Source organism: Neofelis nebulosa, chromosome 4 (genome assembly GCF_028018385.1).
Source record: "Neofelis nebulosa isolate mNeoNeb1 chromosome 4, mNeoNeb1.pri, whole genome shotgun sequence".
NCBI classification, from domain to species: domain Eukaryota; kingdom Metazoa; phylum Chordata; class Mammalia; order Carnivora; family Felidae; genus Neofelis; species Neofelis nebulosa.
This window is the reverse complement of record NC_080785.1, coordinates 148686216-148706684: the sequence shown is the minus strand read 5'-3', so window position 1 is coordinate 148706684 and position 20469 is coordinate 148686216. Positions and strand designations below refer to the sequence as shown.

Below are 20469 nucleotides of genomic sequence, written 5' to 3'. Positions count from 1 at the left end.
GTCAACAATGGCTTTGACCCTGAGCGGGTGGCACCACAGAGGAGCCCTTGTGTGTCCAGTTCCAGCAGAGATACTCCTTCAGGGCACGATGCCATCCTGCCAGGGACTGCTCCCTGCCAGGAGGCCTGAAAGTACCAGAACACCAAGCGCCAGAGTTCTGATGAGGAGAAAGCCAACGCGCAGGGCAACCGTAAGCAGGCAAAGCCCTAATGGTCAACTGACAGCTGTGTTTGAGCAACCACAGGGAGCACATAGAATATGGTCATTTGGGGGAACACAGAGCACAATGGGGGGTTGCTCCCTCCCCAAGCTAGAGGGAACATGACTGGTGGCAGAAAGCAAGACCAGCCTATAATTTCAGTGGACGGGTGGGTGATGTTTGTACTGGAATATCAGCCACTTACAGTGAACAAGGGTCCTCTTCAGTGAGATCTGCTAGGTACACATTTGCAAAGTGGATGAACAGCATTCCTATGGCTTGTTTGGAAGTGTCTAAAAACCTGCACAAAATAGGATCAGCACTTGTTATCACCCCAATAGGAGGGTAATATCCAATTTAGGGGAAATGAGAAGTCTGAAACAGGAAGAAAGCTAGCAGGGAGATCTCAAACTCACCATTACTAGTCACCTCTTCCCCCGGCATCAGCACTAACTCAGGCTTGGCATCTCGGCTACCTTTTGAACCCTTCAATAACACTAAAAGGCCACTGATGTATAACATCATAAATAATGTATAAATCCCTAAAAGGCCACTGATGTATAACACATGTTTAAACATATATTTAAATTAGGTGTGTTTACTTTTTCATTTTTTGTTATTTCAAAATGCTCGACCATAGCTTTGCGATGAAGTCCAAGGTGCCTCTGTTTTAAAGAGCTCCCATTCGGGGAGCCTGAGTGGCTCAGTCGGTTAAGCGTCCAACTTCAGCTCAGGTCACGATCTCACGGTCCGTGAGTTCGAGCCCCGTGTCAGGCTCTGGGCTGATGGCTCGGAGCCTGGAGCCTGCTTCCAGTTCTGTGTCTCCCTCTCTCTCTGCCCCTCCCCCGTTCATGCTCTGTCTCTCTCTGTTTCAAAAATAAATAAACGTTAAAAAAAATTTTTTTTAAAAATAAAGAGCTCCCATTCAACCTCACTCAGAGCTAAATGCTGTGCAAGACTAACAAGACGCTCAAATCCAGCACTGCAGCTCAAACTCTAACGACTTCTGGCTGCTGCCATTTATGCCCTGGGCCAGCCTGGGGTGGACAGATATTTTCTGTAAAGGGCCAGAGAGTAAATATTTTAGGCTTTGCAGGCCACTGTTTGCAGCAACTGGTCACCCCCCTGCCACTGCAGTGTGAGAGCAGCTGTAGAGCCCGCCATTCTTGCAACCCTTTATGAAAATGGACAGCGTGCCAGATTGGGCCTGTGGGCTGTAGTTTGTCAACCCTTGGGCTAGATGGCAGGGTGTTCGTTCTGGAGATACTATGTTGCCCCATCCATGAGGGGTCTTTAGTTTCTCCCCTGCCACGAACACCTGGAAACCACAGGTAGTCTTTGGATTGCAGTCAATCTCCTGGTCTCCCAGGCTGGGCATCCAGGGTTGGGCTAGGCCACTGAAGGGGGTGGTGAGGGGCACACAGGCACGGACCATCAGCCTTGGGGTCTTAGGACTGAATGGACTTTGGAGATTATCCAGACCAACCCCGTGACTGAAGCTTGAAAATCATTTCCTGAAATAATGGCAAAGTAGAAGTCCCCCCTCCAAAGGACAATGTGTGCCCCACAGAGTGCCCCAGCTCCAGACCCTCCCCAGGTCCCCCAGCCCAAGCTAGATACCCAGATTCAAGAGAAACCAACCGGGGAAAATAAAAACAAGAATGATCAACATTCACAAATAATGCACTGCAGATCAATAAGGAGATGCTTAAAATGTTGTAAAGGGCCTTTATCACAGTGATTTATCTGACATCTTCTCCGGAGGGGAAAATGGCTATTTTGTTAGCACACCTGCAAGCCTAACACAGCCCAAGAAAGTCAGCTTCTTGTGGACATGTTGTTTCGAAGAGCTGGCTGTCGTCTTATTTTCTGGAGTTTTGTCTTTGGAAGCCGTGTCTGAAGCTTTACGCTCCTTTTATGAAGGAAAAACTGCTACCACAGGGTCATCCTAGGACTAGGAAAGACTAGTTTTGGGGAGAGAAACATATACATAGTATATCTGAGTAATCTCCAAATATAGATAATGTTCTGCTCACACACACAGACTACAGAATCTGAGGATTTATCACAATCTAACACCAGGGAGACATAATTAAAGGGACTTGCAGCACACAGTGATATATCTGTCTGATCCTCCATTTTCTAAAACTGGCCAGCGGTGTGATGATAGACTAAAGGCAAAGCTCAATGTTATCTGGAGAAATAGAAGTCTTTCATATTACTCGTAGTTCCTAATGATTGATTCAACTAAGGGATCCTAACACTTTATGTTCTGGAGAACCGCTCACATTGCCCCCTGCCCTCCCTGCAAATAAACCCCAAATAGCCCATGGCATTCTAGGAAGGTGTTAATATTTAAATACTCACCATATCCTCCACGGCCGTCTCTCATGCTTTGGCTCTCTGAAGCGCTTGACTGGAAGAAAACACACACCATTCAGCGGCTTTCCACAGCGACAACGAAGCAAAATGCATTCAACAAGTGGGGTTATCAGTACACTCGGGGTTGACACTACTAAGTTAAGGTACTTGTTCTTTTAACATGTGCCAATGCACAATAAGCTGTGAAGGTCACTGAGGCCCCAGGCCCTGCACTGGGTGCTGACCAGTACAGACTCTTCAGAACTGGACACTTATGAAGAAAGACTCCTCACAATGTGTGGAAAACTGTGTTTTCTTCTCTTTTGTGATGAGGTTCCCTCAGGGCCTAGAAACCACAAAGTGGAATGCAGCTACCTCCAACTTCAGAATTTGCTCTACGTGATGACAAATCCATTCATCCACCCATCTAGTGGCTGGGCCACTAGCCAGGCACTGAGACAAAGGCGAAGGCAGCTGTCCAGCAGGAGGGCAGGCACGCAACCATATAGTGAGGCAAGTGCTAGAGAAGAGGTATGTCTGAGGCAGAGTGAGGGCATGAGGGAAGGATGACCACGTCTGCCTGCCTGGGAGGGCCTTGGTCAGGAGACACTTCACTGGTGCGAGGCAGCCAACCCAGGTCCTGAAGGTTAGCAAAGTTGAGCGAATGGACCAGGGAGGGGACAGAGCACACACCATGAGCTCATAGGTGCAGGGACATAACATGGCAGACAAATGGAGCAGAAGCCACATGACGGAGGGTCTTGAATGCCAGGCTAAGGAACCTGGAATGAATTCATAGGGAAGGAAAAGCCAGGGCAGAGTGCTAAGCAGAGTCAAAGACATAGTTGGGATTGTGTTTTAGAAACATGGTTCCGAATCATGTAGATGGTGGGTTTCTGGGGCTGGAGAAAATGCTGGCTGAGCCCTAGCACCAGGCAGGGGTGCTCCCCGCTACAGAACAGCCAGCGGGGTGGGGCGCTCCTTCACCAGCAGGTCGACCTCAAAAGGCAAAGGACCGCCCACACTGGCACTTTCACCTCGGGTCTGTAGACTGTCTCCACGGGTCTATCCCCTGACACAAACACCGAAAGTGCTGCATGTGTGATGTCGCCCCTCACAAAAGTACCAAGGAAGAAACATAACAACGCAAGCCTATGGAGGGTCCTCGTTACTAAGGCAGTGGGTGAAAACCAACAGCAGAGCTCCGAGTTGCCAATGAGCATGCAGGAGGAGGACACAGGGAGGGAGAGCTTGGTGCCCGAATCAACCGACCCTGCTACTTTAAATGAAAACAGGCAGTCTGCAGTCTGCAACGCAAGGACTACCTGTACACAGAAACAAAACAGGTATGGTGTTCAGAGAGACATTTTGATAGACCAACAAGCAGGAGGAACTGTAAGGACGTCTGTCACTCTGCTGATACATCACAGATCCCCAAATGTCAACAACGTCAAAGAATCTGGAGGTGGGGCCAGGAGGTTCTGCTGGCCCAAAAGGTTCTCAAAGGCAGGGGTCTCCTCCCCACAAGTACCCAAGTCTCACTGAGGGCCTGGGTGCTGGGGGATGGAGACGCAGAGGAAACTGGGCCAGGAGAAAACAATCTGGAGGGAAAGCCCCCAGTCAGGACCAGGGCCACTTCAAGGGCGTTTGTGCTTCTGCCTCAGGGGCCTCTGTCCTCATCAGTATAAAATAAACATGTCCTGAGGGGCAGCACCTTCTCATTCTGAGGAGACACATGCTCAAGTACCAGGATGGCTGCAACTCACTGGCAGTTAGTTTAGGGAAAAAATTACACCTTATATAATCATATAAAGTAACTACATATTACACAGGGTGTAATTATAACACATTGTAATAAATACAATCTCAGTAATTATGTAATAAACCTATTATTTATATTAATATGACACATAACATATGAACGGAGGTAAATGTGGTGTCATGGGAAAAATTGTATCCTCACTCCCTGAATTCACGCTGGGGGAGTTCCTAACCCCCAGTACCTCAGAATGTGGCTGTAGTTGGAGAGAAAGTCTTAAAAGAGGGAATTAAGGTAAAAGGAGGTAATACGGGTGGGTCCTATTCCAACACGACTGGTGTCCTTTTACAGAGATTAGGACCCACACAGACTGAGGGGCGGTCCTGTGAGGTGCCATCTGCGAGCCAGGGAGAAAGGACTTGGAAGAATCTGATCCTGCCCACATCTTGACCTGGCACTTCCAGCCTCCAGACCTGTGAGAAGAGACATTTCTGGTGTCCAAGCCCTCCAGTCTGTGGTACTTTATGGCAGCCCTAGCACACTAACACGTGTGGCAACACAGTAGTTGGAGAACCCAGAGGAAGGCTATTTGAGTATTCACTAAATTACTATTTAGATTTTTCTGTAGGTTGAACATTCAAAAACAATTGTTTTATGTTTATTTGAGAAAGAGAGAGAGAGAGAGAGAGAAAGAGAAGGAATGAACAGGGGAGGGGCAGAGAGAAAGGGAGACAGAGGATCTGAAGCAGGCTCCATGCTGACAGCACAGAGCCTGAAGCGGGGCTCAAACGAACCGTGAGATCATGAGCTGAGCCGAAGTCAGATGCTTGACTGACTGAGCCACCCAGGCGCCCCAACATTTTGAAATAAAAAGTTGAGAGGAAAACATACTGTAAAAGCATACACCAGGACAACCATTTCATCTGGCAATATCAATCAAAATTTTAAGTGCCCAGACCCCTTTAACCTGCAATGCACTGCCAGATGTGTGTTCTACAGGCACAACATGTGCCAAGATATACAGGGATCTTCACTGTAATATTGTCCTAACAAGTACCCGGAAAGACACCAACGTTTGCCAGTGTGTGGCTGGGTATATACGTCATGGTACTATGCAACATTAGGCTGTCACTGAAAACAACAAGGTAATCTGCATGGACTCATGTCGAAAGATTTCCAAATTATATTAATAAATTGCAGAAAAATATGCCTACCACCATTCTGTTCATACCCTTTTTATTTTTTTAGCCTTTAAAAAATATTTTATTTTTATTTTAAGAGGGTAGCTTTTTTTTTCTTTTATTTTTGAGAGAGAGAGAGAGAGAGAGAGAGAGAGAGAGAGAGAATCCCAAGTAGGCTCTATGCCATCAGCATAGAGCCTGATGTGGGGCTTGATCTCACAAAACCTAAGAACATGACCTGAGCCGAAATCAAGAGTCAGACGCTCAACTGACTGAGCCACTTAGGTATCCTAAAGATTTTAAGTAATCCTTACACCCAATGTGGGGCTTGAACTCAAAACCCGAGATCAAGAGTTGCATGCTCTACTGAGCCAGCCACGTGCCCATGTTTATATCCATTTTTTTTTAATTAAAAAAATTTTCTTAATGTTTACTTATTTTTGAGAGAGACAAAGAAGGGGGGGGAGGGGCAGAGAGAGAGGGAGACACAGAATCCGAAGCAGGCTCCAGGCTCTGAGCTGTCAGCACAGAGCCTGACATGGGACTTGAACTCGTGAACTGCGAGACCATGACCTGAGCCAACGTTAGATGTTTAACCAACTGAGCCACCCAGGCACTCCTGTTCATATCCATTTTTAAAGGATATATATTTATGTTGGTGTTATGCATGTGTTTTTTCCCTAGAAGGGTACATGGCTATTAACAAGAGCTGCCTTTGGTGAAAGGAATTATAGATCAGGGGAGTAGACTTTCTACATCATTCTGAATGGTTTAAAACATTCTTCTAATCTCACGTTGTTTTTATTTCAATGAATTAAAAATAAACCCATCAGACACCTGTGCTAATACAGCAAAGCGGGACATGGGGAGATGTGGTGTGGGTCATGGGGGCCTATGGGACAAGAAGAGAGAAGAATGTGTGTGCGTGCTGATCATGCTCGCAGGTAGGGGTGCAGCCTCATGTAGGAGCACCTCAGACAGAATTCAGAACCCACTCGTGATTCTCCAGAACAGAGCAGTGTGACTCCTGCCTTCTTCCTCTCCATCTGCCATCCCCTCCCCCCTAGAACATTTCAAAGTCTAAAATCTTTTTATTTTTTAATTAAAGGCAGAAGAAACATTAAAAGAACTCCTCCAGATCTAATGTGGCAGGAAAACTCTGGAAGCTGCTCTGCCACGCAGTCATGCTGTACTGCGGGGCCTGCGGTGTGACAGGCCCCATTCAGCAGCAGACGAAATAGACACAATTCTTGCACTTCTTGCATTCTCCGGGCAGGGAGAGGGGAGAGGGTATGTGGAGAGTGGCAGGATGGCGACTTGACACCAAAGCGGGAAAGGACAGTGGGCTGGAAATGGGTTGGCAGACTGCAGATCAGGAGGTCTAGAAGGTGAGCCAACGTCCAAAGAAAGGCAGGGGTGAGTCATAGGTGTCTGCAGAAGAGCCCTCAGGTGGAGGGCTGGGGCCAGCGAGCGGCAGGAATGTGGGCATGAGGTCAGATAGCCCAGGCCTCGTGGCCAGGGTGACCTGGGGGTGGCCAAGGGCAGGGGGGCTGTGGTCTACTGTTGCTGTGCTGAGAGTGGCCTGAGGGCACCAAGGCGGGAGCGGAGAGGCAGATTAGGCCACTACAATAACCCTGGGTGACTGGGTGCTCGGCCTGGGTGGTGGAGGAGAGCGCGACCAGAGGTGGGAGCCGCAGGGTACCTTCAGCAGTGAACCTACAGGATTTGCCGACAAGGTGGATGCGGGTATGGTGGGGGCTGACACAGTTCTGCCCATTTCTGGTTTTGTTTTGGTGGTAGTGGTTGGACGGGGAGGGGGGGGTGTTGGGGGGGGTTTGTGGGAACCTGGAAGACACGAGACTTCTGTGCGCAAGAAATGAGCTGCCCCTGAGTCCCTCATGGACAGTGAGCCAGGCACCAGTCCCATGGAAACACGCCCGTTCCCTGCAGGAGCCTGGAAGCTGCTCCCTGGGAAGCCATGAACAACAAAGCTTGAGCAGAGAGTGGCTCAGGCAGAGCCACAGGACAGATGAGTTTTGCTCAATTATTGGTGGTGCTTCTATAGGATGCAGAGAACTGAGATGGGGCCAGAAACCAAAGCAAAGCACAATCCACCCTAACACTCACCACACAGCCTGAGGCAAGAGGCTGGGAAGGACAGCACAACTCAAGGGTAGGTCAGGTCCTTGAAGGCGGGACACCAGAATCTCAGGCTGACAGCCTCAAAGAGCCCCCAGTAAGAAAAGGAAGGAGCAGAGTGGGGGGTGGAGCAGGGACAGGAGAGGGACTGTCGGGGTGTGCAGTACTCAGTGGTCCCTGAAACCTGGCACACAGACCCCATTCCACTCCTTTGACAACACTGTGCACCACCACCTCCAGGCTGTGGTGGGCCCCTAAGCAGGTGCTCTGCATTTTTTTTTTTTTATTTATTTTTGGGACAGAGACAGAGCATGAACGGGGGAGGGACAGAGAGAGAGGGAGACACAGAATCAGAAACAGGCTCCAGGCTCCGAGCCATCAGCCCAGAGCCTGACGCGGGGCTCGAACTCACGGACCGCGAGATCGTGACCTGGCTGAAGTCGGACGCTTAACCGACTGCGCCACCCAGGCGCCCCGCAGGTGCTCTGCATTTACGCACACGTGTCCTGAAGACAGGCATGGGGTCCTGTCACCTCTGAAAAGGAGTAGTGGCCAAGAGCCAGACAGATATGGCTTGGAGTTCTGTCTTTGCTACTATATAGCCAACTGACTGTGTGTAAAAAAAAAAAAAGGGGGGGGGGGGCTGCCAGGTTGGTGTCAGGATTACATGAGAACAAACAGGGGGAAGATGCTGGCACAGACACATGCTCAGGAAAGCGATGTGCACTCAGGGGTCCCTGCCCTGGCCCTGCTTTCCCATTCCTCCTCTTGGTGTCTACTCTCCTCAGGCCTGGGGCTGAACCACCTCGTCTTAGTCTCTGGGTCCCTGAGAAGCATGTGACCTTGGGTCTGCCATCTGCAACATGACCTCTCTACAGGGGCCTAAATGCTAGGAGGGTCCCAGGGTTCCCCAACCCTGTTATGCTCCCTGGGCTGACTCCCCAGTGCTCTGAGTACTCTTCTGTGTCTCTCTTCTGCCTCTCCATGGTCTGTCCTCTCTCCACAGGCTCCCCTTCTAACCAGGATTTCCAAGGTGAGGGCTCTCCAGCCTCCTCCCCCGGCCAGCCCTCGCTCCCTGGCTTCACAGAATGGATGCATCCTCTGTTTGGGGACTCCTTACCTTCCTCTCCGACTCAACTGTCAATCGCCCCTGCCAATTGTGCAACTCAAGTCTTCTGGATGTGTCCTTTTCCCCATTTCTACCACCAAAGTAGTCGGGGACTCATGACTGCTTTCCTGTGCTAAGCAGACTGCCTCCTAACAGGGCTCCCTGCCCCTGGCTCTCTGACCACCCCACCCACCTGTGCTTCCCTCCGCTACACTGAGCACCAACTGTGCCTGGGACATATCACTGGATAATACAGCTGGGTCCCTGCCCTCAGGCAACTTTCCATCCATAACAGTGCACATCACTGTTGACTTGCCTGAAACACCGCTCCCTTCTTTCCTAATCTTACACATTTTTTAATTTGGGAGAGAGCATGTGTGCCTGCACATGGGATAGGGGCAGAGGGAAGGCGGGAGAGGGAGGGGGAGAGAGAGGGTGGGACGGCGAGGGAGAGGGAGAGAGAATCTTAAGCAGACTCTCAGTGAGAGCCTGATAGGTGCCTAGATTGTAACCTAGGCCGAAATCCAAGAGTCAGATGTGCAAACTACTGAGCTGCCCAGGTGCCCCTCTTACCCATTTTTAAATTAAAATACATCTTTTGGAAGAGATGAACATATACAAACTTCAGAGCACATTCTTTTGGCTAATATTTGGATGGTATATCCTTTTTAATGTCTTTTTTTTTTCAACATTATATTTAAGGTGGGTCTACCGTAAACAGCATATAGGTGAGCTTTCCCCTATAAATCTGGCTCACAATTGTAGTGGGTTGAATAGTTGTCTCCAAAAAGATGTCCAAATCCTGACCCCCCACCCATACCTGTGAATGTGACCTTATTTGGAAAAAGGGTCGTTACAGGTGATTAGGATACGGAACTTGAGATAAGATCATCCTGGATAAATGAGGTGGGCCCTAAATCTAATTACCAGTGTCACTGAGAGACAGTAGAAGGCAAGGGGAAATGAGAAGGCCTTGTAAAGGCAAAGGCAGAGGCTGGAGCATTGCAGCCACACCCCTGAAGAGGAGGAGATGGGGAAGGATTCACCCCCAGACTCACTGGAGGGAGTGTGGCTGCCAACAGCTTGATTCTGGGCTTTGAGCTTCCAGAAAGGTTGTGTTAAGTGAAGAAGTTTGTGATTATTTGTATGGCACCTCTAGTAAATAAAGGCATTTTTTTTCTCCTAAAAAAAAAATCTGAAGAGTACAAACACACTCAGTGAGAAGTCTCCCTTCTGTCTGAAATCCTAGGCCATGTTTCCCTTCTCAGAGACAACCACTGTCACCCAGATCTTGCACAGCCTTCCAGAGACATGCCACATGAGACCAAAGATGGACAGATGTCTCTTTTCAGAGACAGACACCCACATAGTTTACACACTGTGGGACCTTGCTGCTCTCATTGAAATTTCACCTCCTGGACACGCAGCTCTGCCTCTTTTGTCAGAGGCTCTGTGGTCTGCCATGGCGTGGCCGTGCACCACGCAGTGAACGTCCTTGCCACGTACCGGCCATGCCTGTGTGGGTGAATGTCTAGTGGCGGACTCGCCGCGTCAAAGGTCGCGTACATGCAGCTGATTCTGTCACACCGCTGTCCAGGGGGTGTGGCAATTCCCACGACTGCCCGTTTCCCCACATCCCCGCCGGCAGGGAGCAGGAGCAAACCTTGCCAATCTGATCACCGGACAGGCTGCCTCCTCCGCATGGCTTCAGTGTGTACTAACCAGGTCACGTGGGTGCCCAGATGCCCGCAGGGCTCGCTGCTGCCCAGCACCTCCGGTGGGGCTGGCAAGGCCCCCACCTGGCCCCTTCTCTCACACGTGCTCTCGGCTCACGCCCTCCCTTGAGGGGGCAAGGCACAGTGATCACTCCTGTAGAAGTTCTGCATACCTCATTTCGCTCTCCCTTTCGGAGCCTTGCCGGTGGTGCTCCCATAGCCTTGCTACATGACAGAGGACAGCTGAGTTTCACATACAGGTGTTTTCTTTCATGTCACAAGGAGGAAGACATAAGAGGTGGTGTTAAAAATCACAGGGCTTGACGGGGGCGCCCGGCTGGCTCAGTTGGTGGAGCATGTGACTCTTGATCTCGGGGGTTCTGAGTTTGAGCCCCATGTTGGGTATTGGAGATTGCTTGAAAATAAAACCTTTAAAAAAATCACGGGGTTTGGAAGGGGAACAATTACCATGTAGTCCTATCTAGAAACTGAGTCATAAAAAGCACAACTGTTTTGAAATTAAACCACACAATTAAGAGAGCCATTTGGTCAATGTCAGGCACAGCCTGAGAGAAGCAGAGTTGCCAGGAATGGAAGAGACAGTAAGAAGCTGCTTAGCTACCAGGTGGAGAGAAAGAAAGGTTTATGGTCGAATGGAGGTGGGGTTAACAGGGATTTTGCAGACTCAGTTACTGGGTAGTGGCAGTCCGTTGCACCTCTCCTGATCTGAGGACATTTCCCAAACCAGCACGTGGAGGGAAGACTGCCACCCCGCCCTGTGGATACAGCACAGGAAGAGACTCCTGAACCCGGCAGTGCTCTTGGCACAGCGCTACCCTCTGCTGTGAAAATCCACGGAGGCAATCCAACTACATACGGAATATAAATGTGTGGAATGTTCATGCTCTTGCGCCCAAAGCATAATCTTAAAGCAGGGGGGTGATCACAGACCACACTGTGGCCACATTAGCTTCTATTTCAAAATGTGACACAACAGAAGACAACTTGGATGGCTCTGCCCCACATGCTACAGGGAATCACAGACGCATGCTCTTCCCTGGGGCCAGGAAACCACAGGTCCTTTCATGACATCATGGGTCTAGGGATGTGAGAGAAGGTTTCCCACCCCACGGGAAGCTCCAGAGACCATGAGCTCATGCCAGAAGTTGATGTGCTTTCTTGCTTTCTTCTTTCTTTTCTTGCTTTCTTCCAATGGGCTGGAGCCAAAAAAATCCCTCGCACTTTTGGAGCTTTCTGTCCACTGACACACTGCTGACCTGGACGTGATGGCCTCTTTTTTCAAGGTGTACCACAGGTCAGTGTCCCATCCAAGACAGGCTTCCATCGAGGGCAACAGACCGTTCACCACGGCGAATGGCAAACAGCTCCAGGCCCCACTCAACAGCAAGTCCGCAGCAAAACAGCTGCCATTAATGCCATCAAGGGACTGGTTCACAAAGTAGGCAGTTTGGACTCTCAGTCAGAGTCAGAAGGGTCTTTGAGGGTCCAACACCTCCAGTGTAAAGAGCGGAGAAAATGGAGGGGAAGGGGTGATCCCTCCAGGATCACCGCATAGTTACTAGTGGACCTGGGATGAAGTACAAGCCACCTGAGCCAACTTCTTCCTCCAACTGGCCCTGGCTGGGCCAGAGACCTCAAGCCACACTTTGCTGGTTCTGTAAGCCCAGTACCCCAGTGCTCAGAAAGGAAAGAAACTGTTCTGGGTGGTGGTGAGCAAATCCACTCTCACTAGCAGAACCAGCAATCAAGGAAAATGTTTCTGCACTTTCCCTAGATTATAAACAGCCAAGCCCTATTCCAAACCTCCTAATGCCCGCAGTGGTAGGAAAACCCCAGAGGTACCAGTTCCTTTAGGGCAGGACAAAGTCCCAGAAAGTCACTGAGGCAGACTGCTGGTTGCCTCCCCAAAACCTACATACCCCCTTCCTCCCTTCCTTCCTAAGGCCTCAGCTACACAGCTGACAGACCACATTCCCAGCTGGGGGAATGACCTTGCAGCTGGCGGTGACCACAGGACTAAGTCCTAGCCTATGAGAGTGTTAAACACAGGGTGATTACTTTTCAAGGAGAAATGAAGGGCCCACTGATTCTTACAGCAAGGAACTAAAGGCAGCCAAGTTGGGGTTGCCTTGAAATCTAGTCCCTGTTTTATGAAAAATGTTGTCATTTTAAGCAAGTCACTTTTCTGGGTCTCAGTTTCCTCAACTGTCTACTTAAGAGGGTCAATGTGGGGAGAAAAGCATCTGCAGCTGTGGCCACCATCACTGGCTACTTATGACAGGTACTTTACACACCATTATTTCTAACCTTTATGACAACCCTGAAAGGTATCATTCTCATTTTACGGGTAAGGCCAAAAACGGCACAGGCAAGGTCTGTCTACATGCATGGCCCTCTGACTGCAAAGCCCATATCTCCACTGTCTCGAGGAAGCCTAATACAAGGCAACGAAGATTCTCACATGAATGAGCCACAAGGGTAGAAGGGGCATTGCCTTGGTGCCCAGGAGGCTTCCTGAGACCAGGGCCCATCTCCATCACCTCAACAGGGAGGCCTCCTGACCCCAGTCTTCTTCCCTTAAACCCGCCCTCACATGAGCTAGAGTGAACTGAGCATGACACCCCCTTGGTCAAGCCTTTCAGTGTGTGTCCCACCTCCCCTTCCTCAGGGAACACAACTCAGGCTATTTGGGCTCACAAACTGGGCCATCCCCAGGGCGTGGCACCTTCCTTGGTGCTGTCACTCACACAGTCACTTTGGCTTGGGAGGGCCCTCACATTTCTTCTCCCAGATAACGCTTAGGCATCCTTCCACATTTAGGTCTGGCAGCTCTCAGACTTTCCTGCTTTGCAGCGGAGCTAAGCATCCATCCGCATGGCTCCCCAGAGTCTCCTATGTGTACTACACATACCTCTGTACTGGCATTTCCCATGCAATATTGAGGATCTGTCTCTCCCACCAGACAATTAGATTAAGGAAGCAGGTAGGGACCTTGTCTTATTCATGCTTATAACCTCAGCACCCGGCCCTGTACCTGGAAGGAAGCAGACACTTAACTACTAACCAGAACAAACAGAGCAGAACATACTGGAAGAATGCTCAAGTCAAAAGAGGCAATAGCTTAGTGCGGGGGATGCAACCTTTGGTCCAAAATCTTGCTGCAACACTTACTGCGGGGCCAGGGAAAGTTGTTTAACCTCTCTGGGCCTTAATCTGCCCCTCTGTAAAATGGAAGAAGTTATAGTACCCACTTCTTACAGGTAAGAGTAAGACAATATATCAGAGTACTTAGAAAGTACTGTGCACACTTTAGCAGGGAGTAGCAGTGCCGTTACTGCTGGAGAAAGGGTCCATCCTCAGGCACAAAGCCCAGTGGCAGAGAGCAGGAAAGCACACATCAGAGTATAACCTGTGCATCCCCAGAGTCTTTCTCCTTCCTTTTCTGTTACAAATCACTGTAACAAGTTTGGAAACTTAAGAGAAGTCATCTAAAGTGTAACCATGGGATACAACCAAGCCCGCATTGTTACAACATGTTAGTTCTGGTTCCAAAGCTCCTCCTGGCCTATATGTCCCAGGAGGGAGCAGTACAAAGCCCCGTCAGGCTGTGCTCTGTTCCCTGGTCTGTCAGCCTCTATCAGCCCCAAAGGTTGATCACTCAGAATTCTCTAGGTGCGGCGGCTCTCTGAGGTGAGCACACAAGAACAGTGACAGGCATGACTCAGGCAGGGCGGCACGGCACGCTCCAGGCTGCAGCACGGGGGTGGGGGGTGGGGGGTGGGGGTGCAGGCACCAGTCTTGTCCTCCCGCCTCGCAGGGCAGGACCCAGGGGAGGTGTAGAAATGCTTAAGGGCTGGCAAAACAGGGGCTCAAAACTAACTGCGAAGGTTCAGAAGACCACTGTCTGGACAGGGCTGGTTCCTGTCCTACCTTGCACTACTCTCAGCTGCTGAGAGGAGACGCGCTGGGAAATCAAGTTGGGGCACTGAAGAATTTCTTCTATCATCAGAGTCAGGAAAAAACTAGAACCGATGTGGCGCTGATTCAAGAAATACCACGAGACCCGACCCCTGTCACCAGAATGTGATCCAGGAGGAGGAGCAGGTCAGAGCCCATGCGGGCTGGATGATGGACACCCCAGAATTCAGCACCTTTCAGCACTCCTGCACACTCTAGCCTTCCTGGTCTATGTAACCAAGGGCCCCTCGCTTGGGCCTGTCGGTCAAGACAGAGTGCTGCCGCCCCGGGTCCTTCTCAGTCCCCAAGCCACCTTCCTAACCCACCTGCCCTGCACCTTGCTTCCTTTCACCGTTACACTGGGAAGCAAATCAAAATACTACCACCATCCGTGTCAGACAGAAAGGTGGCTTCACACACTCAAAACCAAGACATTTTTAAGTTTTTTACAATGGGAGTCGATTTTTTGAAGTTTTAATTTAAATTCCATTAGTTAACAGCGTACTATTAGTTTCAGCATACAATATAGTGATTCCACACTTCCATACATCACCCGGTGTTCATCACTAGTGCCCTCCTTAATCCCCATCACCTACTTAACCCATCCCCCCATCCACCTCCCTTCTGGTGACCATCAGTTTGTCCTCTATAGTTTCTTGGTTTGTCTCTCTCTCGTTCTTCTCCCTTTGCTTGTTTCTTAAATTCCACATGAGTGAAATTATATGGTATTTGTCTTTCTCTGACTTATTTTGCTTAGCATTATACTCTCTAGCACCATCCATGTTGTTGCAAATGGCAAGATTTCATTTTTTATAGCTGAGTAATATTCCACTGTGTGCATGCATGTGTGTGTGTGTGTGTGTGTGTGTGTGTGTGCGCGCACGCACCGCTTCTTTTTTGTCCATTCATCCATTGATGGACTCTTGGGTTGTTTCCATAATTTGGCTTTGTAGATAATACTATCAACATCGGGGTGCATGTATCCTTCTGAATTAGTGTTTTTGTACTCTGGATAAATTCCTGATAGTGCAATTGCTGGGTTGTAGGGTAGCTCTATTTTTTACTTTGTGAGGAACCTCCACACTGTTTTCCACAGTGGCTGTACCAGTTTGCATTCCCACCAACAGTGCATGAGGGTTCCCCTTTCTCCACATCCTCACCAACACCTGTTGTTTCTAAAATCAAGACGTTTTAATGGTGGAACTTCAGGCACCAAAAAAGGTAGATGCAAAAGCTATCTTTGAAGAGAGACCTTTCTAGTGACCCTCAAAAATCACACCCCGTGGGTCAGTGCCATTGCCCTTTTGATCATAGGACTGATATTTACCCCAGGCAGAGAAAAGGCTGAGTTAGCTGGGCCCAGTCAGAGAGCAGAGACCAGGCTAGATTTGCCCAATACAATCAACAAGGGCCTTGTCTGAGCAGAAACAACCGCTAATGCCACTAGAGAGCTGAAGAACATGCAGGGTGGAGCCAGCGTGAGCCTGCGCTGGACTGTGCGGTTCCCACTTGACACCTGCCCCTTAGCCTTTTCCTGGGGCAAGGCCAGCAGAGGAAGCGAGCTTCAGAGGCCACCTGCAATGGCTCCTGGCCACAAAATGGCCCGCTCAGAGTGACTCTACGCTTTATGTAATAAGACACAATTAATCGTTCCATTTGTTTGTCCATCTGTCCATCTATCCTCCAAACGGCTGCCGGTAGAGGTCTCAATGTTAACAGAATTACGTCACCCTCTGCTCCACTTAAAACTTCCATGACACATAAATGTGTCAAAAGCCAAACTTTACACTGAAGATGGGTGCATTTTACTTTAGGTAAACGATATCTCAATAGAAAATTTAAAAACAACAAAACGAACACCAATCCTTCCCGTGCCTTTCCATAGCAGCTCCTTCTCCTGGCCAAGGGACCATATGACTTAGGGCTCTGCCTCTGGCCTCATCTTCTCCTTCCCTCCAACGCCTGCCACCAGGGCCTCCTCTCTACGCATCACACACACCAAGCTGCATCCTGCCTCAGCACCCCTGGCTCACACTGGACTTCTGTCTGGAACACTCTTCTCCCAGTTTGCCAACCAGCGGGTGGCTCCTCCTTTTCATTCTTGTCTTGGCTCCCAGGTCACCTCCTTGGAGGCCTCTCGCAACCACTACATGCCTGGGTGTGCACATCTTGCCTTGCCCCCCGCCCTCACTCTCACTTCCCTGTTCTATTTTCTTCGCCACTATTACCCCTCTCATCTCTTTACTATCTTTTTTTCTCCCCCTGGAAAGTAGGCTCTGCAAGACCAGGAGCTTTGGTTCTGTTTACCCCCATATTCCTAGCATCTAGAGAGTGCCGGGCTCTTAACAGGTAGCTAAACAATATTTGTTGAACAAAGGAATTGATTCAGTCTGTCGCTTCAGATGTATTTAGAGTACTGTCCAGGTATTTATTTTTAATTCAATAAGGTCTGTGAATCTGCCTGGCAGATTCTCCCAGAAACTTAGCTTGCAAGCCCTTAGTCCTGCAACAGGACAAAATTGCTTAGCTCTTTGGTTTTGGACATGGTAATCTGCCCGCAAGACTCCCAAAGGACAGCCACCCAAAACCTTTCTTCCTCCTCCCCGACCACAGGGCAGGGAGAACCGGCCCGTCAAGGTCTCCCTCACCAAATTTGGCCTTAGATGCAAGAACCAGACAATCTGGGTTTGTAAACAGCTGAAGTGTTCATGAACATTTTTTAGTAAGGACTAGATGAAGCCAAGGTTCACAGTTAGCCAGCTTTAATCCTCCTACGCAGAGGTTCTGCCAAAGGCTGAGGAAGAAATAAGAAAAAACCCCAAACTGTGTAGCAAATAAATATGCTTAGCTCTAAACACGGGGCTTCCTTAGGACCGCAGCTTCCCCTGGGAGCAGGGCGGTGGCGCCATCTGCTGACGACGACGACACCTCAGCAGGGTGAGGGCGCACTGTCACTGTGTGAGCATCCCGCAGGGCTCTGTTTGATGGAAAGAAATATGAATAGCTGATAAACACAGGAGAAGATATGCAACCCCAATAAGGTGGGTTTTAAAAATGTGAATTAATAATTAACCCTCAACCAGATTAGCAAACACAAAAACATCGGGTGAGGATATTAGAAAACAGGGGCTCTTAAATTCTTGGTGGAAAAGTAAATGTTAGGACCCCTGGGGATGTGTGGGGGAGTGGCTTTGTGATCTTGTCCCCCCGGCTCCCAGGTGAGAGGGAACGTTCGTTCTTGGTGCTGGGGTGGCCCCAGTGAACGGAGCCCTCTGGGAACTGGGGATGTGCTGGACGTGGCATGACCGCGGCCTTCAGCAGGGGCGGGAGACAAGTTACCTTGTCAGTGTAACTTCCTCGTTCACACTGATGGAAGCACCGAGAGTAAATGGGCTGTCCAAGAAGGACCCTACCCCGCAAGCCGCGAGCCGGCATCAGGGAATCCTGAGACATGCTGTACCTGCTCCCACCCTGTGCTGTCCCTGCACTGCCGACCCCATACTCCCTGGCTGTAAATGTAGGAATTTAATTTGATCTCACAGCAGATGGAGATGTGTGTGGTTTTTTTTCCCCCATCGATCCATAGATCACTTGAAAAGTTGCAGTGGGTATTTTGGGAATATCTATTATGACTTCAACTATTTAAATGCTGTGACCCAGAAACTCCACTCCTAGGATTTTCTTCTTTAATTACACTCACACAAATGCCCAAAATCTACATAATAGGGTGTACTACAGCACTGTCTATAAGCGTGGAGGATTTAAAAACCACCTAAATGTCCATCAATGGGGGAGGAGTTAAATGTAAGTTATCATGCACTGGAAGTTATGCTTAGAAAGTCAGCAGACAGGGTACCCCTGCAATGGGCAGATTTTATGGCATGTAAATTACACCTCGGCAAAACTGTTTAAAAAGTAAATTTATCTGTTTTGATTTGGAAAAATTCCCACGTTAAATGGGAAAAAAAGCAAGTCACCAAAGCAGTAATTGTGTCGTGTGAACCTACTTTCATTTTTTTTTAAGTAACTTATACAAACAGACATTTCAAAGCACACACATTAACTGTGAACCATGGTTAACTCTCTAGAGGATGGTATTATAGGGAACTTTCACATTTTATGCTGTGTATTTATTTCCATAATGTTTTAGTTATTTACAAAGAGCATGCATTATTTTCATAGTTAAAAAAAAGTCTTAAAAAAGGTTACTTGGGGAAAAAACCTAAAAACAAGAATTAAAAAATGACAAAATTACAATTTTGCACATTAGGTCATTAAAAGCCTTCCTCAAACCTAACTCATTAGCAAATCTCCTTCTAAGAGAAAATCTTCCAGCAGGCAGAACTCCCTGGGGACAGAAAACACCTCAGCCTCTGCAACCTCATGGCTAATCAAACAGAAGACACAGACCCAGAGCCTGCATTTCTCACAGGTAACATGTGCAGCCCCTGGCCCAGGCCCACCACGAGTGTGTGACCCCCCTCTTCCATCACCACATTTCTCTGCCACTTTCCACTGGCCACTGATTTTGGCTCAGGTCATGATCTCACAGTTCACGAGTTCAAGCCCCACGTCGGGCTCTGTGCTGACAGCTCAGAGCCTGCTTGGGATTCTCTCTCTCGTCCCCTCCCCTGCTCATGCGCATGTTCTCTGTCTCTCTCTAAATAAACAAATAAATAAATATTAAAAAAAAAAAAAAAAAAGGGAAATCACCTCCCTCATTTTGAGGACAAGAAACAATCTCAGAGGCATAAAGTCACCTGGGATGAAGTTGCACAGTTGTAACGTTACATGGTGGTCATGGGAGGCACCATGTCTCCTGTGAGAGTACCACGCATTCACCCAGCAGAAGACTTTGTCTGGGACACACTGGGGCTTCACCTTTGAATTTTATTAGTGGAAGTGAATCAATAAGCACCCGCAGCAGAAAAATTAATAGAAGATTGGCTCTTCTCTTGATATCAGAGTTACAAAGCTACATTTAAGACCTTTTCCCTAGCTTCTCAACCCAGGGCAATTAGTACCCAGAGTCTTCTCTTTTCAAACAATCCAAGGTGTATAACCAACTAGAACCTCAGCAGAAGAGAAGCAACAGACTTCATTTCGCCAGTCTCAAAGCCTCGGAATCAGGGGCCAGGGAAGAGAGCAGCTGAGGAAGCCTTCACCCTACAATAATAAGCTGACCTTATTATATAATAAGCTGGCCTAAGGAGGCCTGGGACCTTACTTGCTGAGATCATCAGGCCCCTAGCAGCTACAACATCTGAAGTACTCTTCGGCGGGCAGTGGGAATCCTATCCAAAGTGGTATGGTGGATGCTTCAGGTGCCTTGGGTTCTGCTCACAGCTATTTCTCCTCTTCTCCATGTAGAAGAACAGGTGGATGGGGTGAGAGGAACAAGTGAGCAGTGCATACACCAGTAAAGGAAGAGGAAGGATGTAAAGGGACCATGACTCAGGACCAGGAACACTGGGCTGCCCTAAGAAAGGCAGATCTGAGTCAAATTAGCATTTCTCAACTCCCAGTGCTCGCTCTGTCCACCTGTCTGCTGGGATCCCTCCAATTCTTCTTCCATGAGGACACTAACAAACTACCATCATATGGTCACAAGAGTCACTTTCAAATTTTTCTGCAATCGTCCCATTATGCAGACTGCAGAGTGAGTGGTCGCAGGGATGAAGGCTAGGCAGACAGCCTGGATGAAGAGCAAGTCAAAAGGGAGGTCTGCCTCCATTTTTTCCCTTGGGGGCAACAAAAACCACAGCTACAGGTAGTGAGGGAAAGCCACCGAGCCTCTTGGGTTTTAGAGAGGGGCTTGCTGGGTGCTGTTTTGGGACTGACTCACAACATATCCTCCTTGGTTCCAGCCTTCTTAGAAGTCTAGAATTAACATAAATCAATCTCAGAAAATCACAATACCCTGGCCTGGCTACTTAGCATTTTAAACAGGCCTGCCTATGCCAGCCCTCGATCAGGAAGGCCAGGCACAATTCACAAGACGCTGGGCAAAAAGGAGGCATAGGGCCCTA

At 48.9% G+C, this 20469-nt stretch overlaps 1 protein-coding gene across 2 annotated transcripts in view; it reads right to left on the bottom strand.

Annotated features, from left to right (window-relative positions):
* The window catches only part of STIMATE (STIM activating enhancer), a 54013-nt gene that overhangs the window by 15638 nt on the left and 17906 nt on the right, over positions 1-20469 (bottom strand). For both annotated transcript variants that reach the window (XM_058726603.1, XM_058726604.1), the window contains 2 exons: positions 2567-2615; positions 405-500 (listed from right to left, as the gene is read on the bottom strand). In XM_058726603.1, the coding sequence (XP_058582586.1) occupies positions 405-500; positions 2567-2615 (145 nt within the window). The remainder of the gene's footprint in view (positions 1-404; positions 501-2566; positions 2616-20469) is intronic.